The sequence below is a fragment of the Octodon degus genome, unplaced genomic scaffold (genome assembly GCF_000260255.1).
Source record: "Octodon degus isolate 3935 unplaced genomic scaffold, OctDeg1.0 scaffold00135, whole genome shotgun sequence".
Taxonomy (NCBI): domain Eukaryota; kingdom Metazoa; phylum Chordata; class Mammalia; order Rodentia; family Octodontidae; genus Octodon; species Octodon degus.
In genome coordinates this window covers 4957923-4968965 of record NW_004524711.1, presented here as the reverse complement: position 1 = coordinate 4968965, position 11043 = coordinate 4957923, and the positions used below count along the sequence as shown (strand labels likewise).

The following is an 11043-nucleotide window of genomic DNA, read 5'->3' as shown; positions in this document are numbered from 1 at the left end:
ATTTTTATAGCTTTTACCAAATTGGAATCCCTAAAGAAGGTTCCCCATTAGCACAAAAAAATGTGTGAGAGTCCAAACAGGCTGATTATGCTTTAAAATTCATATTGAACTCCACTTTCATGTTGTGTGCACAAGATGGCAATTTGCCAAAGATGAATATTTTCATGTTCTCTTCCTAGATCAGACCCACCTTTGTAAACTTCCATTTTCAAGTCAGTGACACATGACTCGCTGTGTTTCCCCACGGCTTAATGAAATGAAGCTGATTGATGTTTAAAATAACAGATTTGGTTGACTATGTGTTCTAGATCTTGGCTCCGGCTGGTTCTTTCTCCTGGAAAATCTACTTCCCTCCAAACTGGCTTCTGTACATTCAGCCTCCTCTTCATAGTTCATGTAAAATACTACCTTCCTCATCAAAATCATGCTTCACTCTTTCAAATCTTGAGCACCCCCATTGAATCCTCTTATACTATACGTTTTTGCATTCTAAGGCTTCAATAGTGGTAGCTATCATTATTAGCAGGCTGCGTACCTCTGCATGCCCATAGGCGTTTTCATATTTCCTTTTCCGCCCTTGACTGCCCTGTAGATTGATTGAATTTGAGCTCCATATTCAGTAGTTTGCTACTTTTTGTTTCCTTCTGAAAATGTTCTAAGTCTCTGCTTTTAATATCTACTGATTATCATAATGTTTGCATCCTTAACTTGTATAATTTCTAACAGTGAAAAATAATTTTGAAATATCTCTCTGGAAGTCAGCTCATAAACAAATGAAACTTTAAAAAGTAAGTGTTAAATCTGAAACATACTGGCAAGAGTGCTGTGGACGCTATCATATTAAAGGCCATTGGAGGCAGGCTGGCATAGTTTGCACGCCTTTGGGCCTATTTATAGGGCTGACTCTTTTTGCAATGTCAACTGTAACTCTACACTTATTTTAAGCCTCCATATCTCAAATGTCAGCTCCTACTAGCTGTACAGTTCTCTCTTATTTGATATCAGAGAGCCCAATGGAGCCTGCTGAAGTACCTAGTCAGGTTAGCAAAGATAATTTTTTAGAAGTTCCTAATTTATCTGATTCTGCTTGTGAAGATGAAGAAGTTAAAAGTACCTTCAAACCTGGCTTCTCCCCTCAACCAAGTAGAAGAAGCTCTGAGTCTTCTGAAGACATGTACCTGGACACACCAACTTCAGGCACCAGAAGAGTTTCATTTGCTGACAACTTTGGATTCAATCTTGTGTCCATTAAAGAATTTGATTCTTGGGAATTACCCAGTGTTTCCACAGATTTTGAGTTAAGGAAGGATATTTTTCACACAGAAGAATATATTTTATCTCCACTATTTGACCTGCCCTCTTCAAAAGAAGATCTTATGCAACAGCTTCAAGTACAGAAAGCAATACTGGAGTCAACTGAGTATCCTCCTGGGTCGACGAGTATGAAGGGTATTATTCGAGTTTTGAATGTTTCTTTTGAGAAGTTAGTATATGTGAGAATGTCCTTAGATGACTGGCAAACATATTATGACATTTTAGCTGAATATGTTCCCAATTCATGTGATGGTGAAAGCGACCAGTTCTCCTTTAAGATTTCATTGGTTCCTCCATATCAAAAAGATGGCAGTAAAGTTGAGTTTTGTATACGTTATGAAACTTCTCTCGGCACATTCTGGTCAAACAATAATGGCACAAATTATATATTGCTTTGTCAAAAGAAAGAACCAGAGCCAGAGCCTGAAAAGCCACGGGAAGAAGTTTCTAGTAGACAGAAGAAAGGCTGCTTAAAGCTGAAATCAAGGTGAGAGTCTATTATGCATTCTTTTTATTCATCACTTTAAAAACTTATCTCATTATTTACTGCGCATGTTGTAAAACACAGCCTTTCTGTTAAAAATGTACTGCTTGCTATGTAAAAACATTGGTGTCAGATTTTAGCAAGGTCAATGTTAGTCAAAAAGAGCATGTGGAATAACTTCTCCAATGTGAGGAAAATTATGATTATAATATAATGGACGGATGGGGAGAGAGCAATGTCTATATTATTTGCTTCATGAGGTATAAATTAATTTTAAACATGTAAAAACTTTTGTGACATTGGATATATACATGTCTTTGGTAGTCTTTAAATGTATATACAGTGAAACATTTTGACCAACACAAAACTTTATTTTAATATATACTTAGTGCTCAGAAATTTGTAAACTTCCTTCAAATGTCATAACAAACATTTAATTGACCATTTCAGTCATGCAAAGATGTTTGGAGTGAGCTTTGTTAAGTTAAACAATAATAGGTATGGCTTTAATGATAAACTGACAGAAAGATGGATGCATATGAGGGATGTATAAATTACATATAAATTTTTCTTATTATAACAATGCAACAATATGGGATACAAATCAGTATAATTTAGTAGAAGTGAATTCAATACAATAAAAAATGACCCAAATAGAAATAAAGATACTCAGATACATAGATTAGAGATTTGGGATATGACCCTTCATTAGTAACCCTGCTTTCTTATTAATTTAAAAAAGAAAAGAAAAAAGGAGGAACCCCACCAACTTCTAGCTCTCTCTACAGTAGAGAGTGAGCTAATTTCCATGACTCTAGGTTAGTAGCTGAAACATGCAAGGGCAGTTAGACCCCTTCTGCTCCTGACAGGGTCCTGGAGGAAAAATCCACATTGCTGCTCTGTCTACAGGCAAGAACTTGATTAGCCTCTGAGTGATTCATCCTAACTCTTGGTAAACCCAAAGATTTCAATAACAGCAGCAGAAACAATATAATGAAGAGAGAATTGTATTAGAAGTAAGGTATCCAGAATCCAATTCAAAAAAAATTTAATTACAAAATAAAATGCAATGTTGGGAAATTGTTAATCTTTTAATGTTTTCATATGTATAACAACAGCTTATAATTATTAAATGTATTGTTCTAATGCTAAATTTTGCATAGGTTCAGCCAATTCAAATACACAAAATATTTCTATTTTATTTCTCTGTAAAGTTATTTGAAAAAGTAGTTTAGTCAACTTCATGAGTTGCATCAACTTTCTTAGCCCAAATCAACACTTAGATTTTTACTCATGGTACTGAGATAATATATCATAATCCCTACTTGCGTGAAAATAATAACGGAATTTTGCAGCACATTAGCCATATCTGCAAAATAATTCTATGCTATTTAGCAAAGTAATTTCTATACATAAACATAAACAAATTTAAAACTTCTAAAGGTGAAACTATAATCAATGAACATCTTTTAAGAGTGTTGCTCCTTGCTTTACGTGTTACAAGAAATCATCTCAGGACCTCACAGCCTTAAAGAAAGAGTCCATAAAAGAAGCAGAATTTAGCCTAATGGATTTCTATTAATTAAGAAATAGCTTTACAATTAAAGTCCATACATTTTGAACTGAAGTTAGGGAATGGATTATTTTGTTAAACCTAATTGAATTTGATACTAAGGGCAAAGAATAGGCAACAGATAGGCCCAATCTTCTACCTAAATCATATTTTTGGAATGTCTCCTGGTTAAAAAAATTATCTATCTATTTGTCTCTCTGTCTGTCTGTCTGTCTGTCTGTCTGTCTGTCTGTCTGTCTGTCATCTATCTATCTATCCATCATCTATCTATCAATCTATCCATCATCTATCTATCTATCTATCTATCTATCTATCTATCATCTATCTATCTATCTATCTATCTATCTATCTATCTACCTATCATCTATCTATCTATCTATCTATCTATCTATCTATCTATCCATCATCTATCTGTCTATCAATCTATCCACTATCTATCTATCTATCTATCTATCTATCTATCTATCTATCTACCTATCATCTATCTATCTATCTCTCTAGCTCCCCACACACATTTGTATTCATAACAGTAATCACTGGATACATTGTGGACACCATTCAAGTTTTAATATTGCTTTGGGGAAAAAAAACCTGAGAAGAACTAAACCACAAAATCGTCTAAAGGCCTGTAAAGTTTCTTAATGAGTTATAAAAATGGAAAAAATCTCTCTCCTTCAAAACCACAAATACATTTTCTGCACTTCTATAACTTAAAAATGACCAACATAATTCAAACCACACTTTTAAAAAAGCATTTGCCTCTGGAGAAGGCTTTTTGTGCTGAGATTCAGCCCAACATGAATTTTTACAACTGATTTATAGACCACTCAAAATGGAGTATATAAAGGAAATCCTGACAGATCCTTAGAACACCGTGTGCCATAATAGAATATTTATACAGCTTTTCTACGATATAATTTATATGCAATGGGGTTTCAAATATTCCTAATACTCATACAAGAGAGCATTATCAAATTTCTAAATGACTATTGCAGTTGAATTTCATTGGGATGAATTTGGTTTGAGAAAAATAACACACCTTGTTAGTACTATTTCTCAAAATGTATAGTTAGATAAAATAAAACATGAGTTAATGCTTGCTTGATAAAAAATTATAACTTTGAAAATATCTTACCCCTCCAAATAGTTGCAAGATTTAAAACAGTCTTTTCTAAGCATTTCTACATTTATTGTGTAACTTAATTTGGGGGACATTTCTTTCCAAAGATAAAAACAAAAGAGAAATATATGTGAATTTTTTTCTATATAAAAAGAAAGTAGATTAATAATAGTGTCCAACATACTGAAAGTTAAAATGAAATTAAGCTGCCCAAGGACTCAGAGTAGCAGCTAGCTTCAATTATCCTTAATACCAAAGTTAATTTGCTATCAGGGTTTCTGAATTGTATCTTCTGGAAGTGTCAATAATCCCTTCTAATAAGTATGGAATGAACTGTGGGAAGATATTCAGGAAGGAAGGATTTCTATTATGTCAGCCACCCACGCAGATATTTTCTGTGTGGAGATTTTTCTCAGGTCAGAGTTTGCAAATTTCCATACTGGTGTCGACTATTTAATTTCTTTTGGTGCTTGTTAATCTATTCACTTTGGGTAGGAGCAAATAGGTAGCAGAAGAGAAAATCAGTGTTTGTAACTCATGCGCATGTGACTGAGAATGATCCAATGGCATTTAACTGCACTCAAAGGCATGCATCATGAGATACTTGTGAAGTGTCACCACATACACAGCACTGAGATACGAGCTAGCAAACAAACTAAGCTGGTTTCAGATCCACATTCCATGGGCTTTTTAAAAAAAATACTGACAAAAATGGCACTAACATTAATAGAATTAAATATATACATAAATAAGCTAAAAACAACATTCTTCAAGAGTACACCCATAAAAGGTTAGGTTTCATAGTTAAATATATCCTAGTTTGAGTCTTAGCTTTACTGCAGTGTATCTATGCAAATCTGAGCAGATAAAGCTTGGTTTTGTCATATATTAATTTAGAATAATATTTGCTTTGTCTAATAAGGATTTCTTAAGATTTCCATGACCATATAGTCTTGGCCAGATGAATGTTAGCTGAACCAAGAAAAATACCACATCGTTAATTCTACTTTTAGGGTATCTAAAAATCCTTAGTAAGATTCGAGCTTCCCTAGACCCCTCTCCTTTTACTTTCAAGTCTCTTGGATCTTCAGTTTGGAAAGTCCTTCCTTTCCCTCTTCTAGGGTTTCAGTCAACACCCAAATCTGAACCGCAGATTTTCTTGAGATACATGTGACTTGTATCTGGGACAACATTAACCCCAAAGAAAACTTAGCAACTCTTGAAATTCTCATATTTAATACATTAAATATAATGAATAAAATCACAAGGGACTCAAAGGCATTGATACTGGCATTGCATACACATGCATATTAATCCCAATGAAATATGCCCACAGCTAATAGCTATTAAGTATATATTTCACTGGGATAGCTATGTGGCTGTGGATATGTTACTTGACTTCTCAAAGCCTCAGTTTATTTATCTGTCAAATAGAGGTCATGGAGCTTGATTTCATGTTGACTGAACTATTCTAAAATGAGTTTATATCATTAAAGTTTCTATGAGAGAGTTGGACAAATATAAAGCAATCATTCTAAGCTATCTGGCATAATTACAGTTATAGGATCAACTCTTCTTCAGCTAACTTCCTCATATTTGAATTTGTATTATTTCTCCAGATATGATAAATTTCCTTGTTCTGGTTCCAAAACAAATTCAACAAATATTTATTCATGGTCTGTAGGCCACAGCAGTATTCAAATGGAAAAAAGTGGCTGAAGACAAGAAGGCCCAACAGGAAAGGCCTTCCAGCAAAGAGAGGAGAGTAAGAGAAACCAAAGTCCAGTCCAGATTTTCTGGTTATACATGGAAGTCAAAGATTAAAAAAAAAAAGTACTATTTACATTTCAAGTTGTCTACAATGTGTAATCTATAACTGACATTGGATACTGGCTAGAGGCATGGCCTTCCCTCACCACCTGCTCAGAGTATGTTCTTAATAGTTATACTGCTTGACTTCACCTCATTCCTTATTTTATTAAGTGAAACAAATTTATTATTGCAGGTAAAGAAACAGCATGATATAAGTGTTGGAATTTATTTATAACTTGGCCAAGTAAATGCAAATAAAACCCTAAATAATGTTAATGCCAGGAAAAAATTAGTCCACAATTTCTTATGCTTAAAGATTAGAATGAGGCACATTCAGGAATAGAAAGGTAAGAAATCCTTTCTAAAGTACAATTTTCAGAATGCAGACAGTTTGTCTTGCTTTGGAAAATCATTAAAATGGGGCCAAAAAAATCATTGGAATTGGGCCATGAGGTATGGCCATGTTGCCTGTTGCAGTCAGAGCTGTAGGATTGTGAGACTTTCGTTAATTTACACTAAAAGCATAATCTGGAGCCCTGAAAAAAGTGGAGAAGGGTGTAATTAGCTCCACGAGGCATTGGAGACCTAATGTATTTCACAACTAACTCACACAGAGCTCACACTAATCGTGGAAGTTGAGTCTTTTGAAGGGGAGAGACCTCTGCCCGCTCAGTATGTGACATAACACATAGCCCCACAGGCCCATCAAGCCGGTGTTGGAAGCTGCCAGGTGGTTGATAACAAGAAGCCAGCTACCTTGTAATTTCCTTGGAGATCCATCAAAGTTTTGTAACTCTTGGTTTTGTAGATATCCATATCCGTACCAGCCTAGAGTGTGGTTAGTTTAGTAGGAAATTTTTCTGAACAAACAGGAACACAGGGCAGTCACCATTCAGAGATTCTCAGCCCACAGTTCAGAGGAGCCACTGAGAATTCTTCACCTGGCTTAATAGTAACCCCTAGAGTAAAGGACAGCTCAAAAGCTTGAAGCCAAAAATTCTTGAAGCAAAAAAAAAAAAGTAACAATTATGAAGTGGAACAATGTGATTTTCCATTTTCTTCTAATTCTATTAGCTGTGATTCTTGTCACTGTTCCAAGTTTTTACCTCAACCTCTAACAGAAATAATACAAAAGAACTAAAGTGAGGTGACCTGAGGGGCAGATTTTAGGTGGGGTTACCACCTATTGTCTTTTCAGACATGAAGGATACTCTGCACTCTGACGCTTCACTTTGTCACACACACACACACACACACACACACACTACATGGAGGCTGGGTTAAGACAAAGGAAATGGATATGTTTGGAGCAGAGATTACTATGGTGCACAATGCAAGTTTGAGATGACAATTGTGGTAAGGCCTCCAAAGGTTTAGACTTTTCAGAGGACTAGAGCATATCTATGTGCTGGGGCTGGTAGATTCCCCAAAGAGTAAAGCACAATAAAAGCACAATAAAAGCATAAAGATCTTTTAAATGAGACAAATTAGGCTGTACCAACTATTGGAACTTGGATGAATTTTATTCCATATGCATATTATTTACATCTGAAATAGAGATGATAATTTCTATTGGTAGAGTAGCAAAGAGGACGTGTAGTAACTGACATATATGTGGATCTGATTAATTGCTGAACTTTTATAGCTAGTCCACATAGCATTGTCGTGGCAGTAGGGATAAACTCCAGACTTTACCGTCTTGCCTATGGGTAGTTGTGCACTCAGGGTTAATGGAGAAATGCTTTCTACCCTTATCATTGCTGCTGCCAGGACTTAGGCTACTATAAATAGTTTCAAAGTTAGTCATACTCAATAAGCTCTTGGGCACTAACGAGGACACTCATGTTTGCGATTCTGTGGGAAAATGATTTTCATATGCTAGCTACTTTTTGGTCTCAGAAAACATTAGAACATTACCTATTTGTAAACTAGAGAATAGGATTATTTTTTCAAAGAACTACGGCATATTTTCTTACCATAGTTCTTTTTAAGATGTTTCTTTTTGGTCAAATAACTGAGGTGGTTGCATATAACTCACCTCACAATTTCTTTATACTTATGAATAGGAAATGAAGTTGAATTTTATATAATTATTTTCCTCTAACAAAATATACTATGTATTGTTTCATTTTGATCTTTCCTTTGTGTAAAAGTACTCTGTACACCACCACTATGAGAACAGGAAAATCTCCTTAAGACATATCTTTCAAATCTTTTGAGGATTTTATTCTGCTAGCTCTGATAGCTTTACTAGGATAACTAGCATGCCATTATCCATTAGGTAACTAGTTCTGAAGGTTTAATTATGAGATCCAGTTTACAGATTTTATTTAAAAATAGAAATGAATTACTAAATTGGACTGTTATACTATTTGGTGATAAAACAACTGCATATTAACCATAATTTTCTTAGAAAAATTTAATATCCTTTCTCCCTCTGTTACTCTGAAAATGATTAACTGTGTTGCCCAAAATTGTTGTCTGAATTGCAACTGTACATGAATTTCCAGTACTGTAAGGCAGTAGTTGTCATAAGTGAAACAGTAGATCTGAATTTCATTCATTATTATATTTAGTAGTGAAAGGTGTTTTTCCTAATTGCAAAAATACCTTTCCTCACCCACTGATGACATAAGAATGCCACTGAAATGTTCTGGTTTGTTATGCTGAATTAATCCAAATTATAATCTTAGTATATGTACTTAATCTACATGAAAAATAGAAAAAATGTGCAAGCTAAGTTTATTCTTAAAAATATTTTGGATTTTTCCATCCACTTTCAAGTCACATGGAATTTCTTTTTAGACTTCAGCTTTCTAAGCTACGTGTGGACTGTATTTTATTAACGTTACACTTTGACATAAAGGTTTATAATTTTATATTCCTATAACTGAAGTTTCAAAAGAATTTACCATAGAAAACTAATTACATTCAAGCATAGTACTAGAAAGATGATATTCTTTGCATATAGCCTTAAGTAGGTATATAAAATTATTATCTAGTATAAGTAAAGCTATAACCATTGCTTGTTATCTTAATGCAGCAAAAAAATGTCTGTCTTTTAAATGTGTCCTTCAGAGCTGGCCAGATAGCTCAGCACATTAAAGTGCCTGCAAGCAGGTGCCGGGGCCAGGGGTTCGATCCCCGGGCCTGCCGTGCTGGCCCTGCCCTAGGAGAGCACAGAGATGGCATTTGAGACTGGGTGTGGTGACGTGCGCCTGTAATCCCAGCACCTGGGAGGCTGTAAACAGGCGGATCACTATGAGTCCGATCTAGTAGCGAGACCCTGCACACCCTGTAGACCCTCCCTAAAATACAAAAAAATAAATAAAATAAAATGTTTCTTCCACACTTGTGATCAAACCCATGGCCACTGCACATGGTAGGCAAGTGAGATATACATCTCTAGCCCACAGGATTCCCGAACAGTTTTCATTGAATTGTATTGCACAAGGGAGAACTTGATTTTACCTTTTGTTTCAGATAGAATTGTTTTGAAGACGGTCCAGGTGAAATGGCTACATAGTCTCTTCTTAATCCTTCCCTATGAAGATTATGTTCTTCCGTAATGTGTTCTGCATAGAAACCCTGCAACTTTAAATCTAGTCATTCAGTTGTTCTGATTTACACTTGAGTTAAATGCTGGAAGCCTTGTCTGTATGCTCTAAAATTAAGCAGGCTTCTGTCACTAATTTTCTATGTTAAATAATCTCAGTAACTTTAGATGTTTCTGAGCATTGAGCTATTAAACTTGTAAACTAGTTCGTAATGTTCTAGCGCAAAAGTCAGAGAAGTACCGATTACCAGCTAGGTTCTTGTCAGGGGTGAACAATGTGAGCATTAGAAGGACATTTGGGGCACCTCCCTGGCAGAACGGGGGCAGCGGGGCTGGCAGCAGGTCGGCGAGGAGCCGTTGTACTCCGGCACGTGGAGCTGCTGGGACGGTTATTGCTAAGTTATAGCCTCCGGAAGCCAGAGAAGGGAAAGAGAACGTATTTTACACAATGAGAAAGTTGGAAGGACTTCAGATCACTCACTTTTCTTTCCCAACCCTACCCTCAAAATGCTATATTGGGACAATTATTTTACATTTTCTATATTAGTAATGTCTCACTCAGGGCCAAGTTTGGTAAAGCAAGTTAATTATGTGGACAATGGCAGTTACAGGGACATTTAAATCTTTATTGATAAATTAGCTTTCATCAAATGAAAAGGTTACTATTTGCCATTATTACACTGGATATGCCTTATTTATGGGCAGAGACATTAACATTTAGCAAGAGGCCTGGCCTTTCATCCGGTATTTTTGAGTTTGGCAGGGAAGCCTACCTTTGCCGCAGCGTGTGTCTGGTACACAGCAGGGCGGGGCTGGTGTTTCTGTGGCGCCATTTCTAGGCAGCTCCCATCCAGGAACTACCAGGTGGTTTTCAGCCCTTCCATCATAATTTATTAATTGTAAGTTTTACATTTTAATGTGTAGTTTTATTCCTTTGTGAAAATTTAGAACTGATTTCATTGTAAAGCACTCCAGTCAATACTAGGGAGATATATATATATATTTTTTTTTAATTTATTTTTTGTTAATAAAATACAGGGTATCACTACTCAGGTTTGACTCATAGTGATCTTCCTGTTTTAGCTTCCCCAGAGCTGGGATTACAGGCATGAGCCACCATGCCCATACTCTGTGGCCAGCTCAGTGCACCGGGGCAGGGCTTGTGGGGCGTATGTGTGGGGGGG

At 35.7% G+C, this 11043-nt stretch overlaps 1 protein-coding gene across 1 annotated transcript in view; it reads left to right on the top strand.

The window, feature by feature from the left end:
* The first annotated feature begins 961 nt into the window (after positions 1–961).
* Ppp1r3a (protein phosphatase 1 regulatory subunit 3A) overlaps positions 962–11043 on the top strand; it is a 41093-nt gene continuing 31011 nt past the window's right edge. The window contains exon 1 of the mRNA XM_004641338.2: positions 962–1801. Coding sequence (XP_004641395.1) covers positions 1014–1801 — 788 coding nt within the window. The 5' untranslated portion in view covers positions 962–1013. The remainder of the gene's footprint in view (positions 1802–11043) is intronic.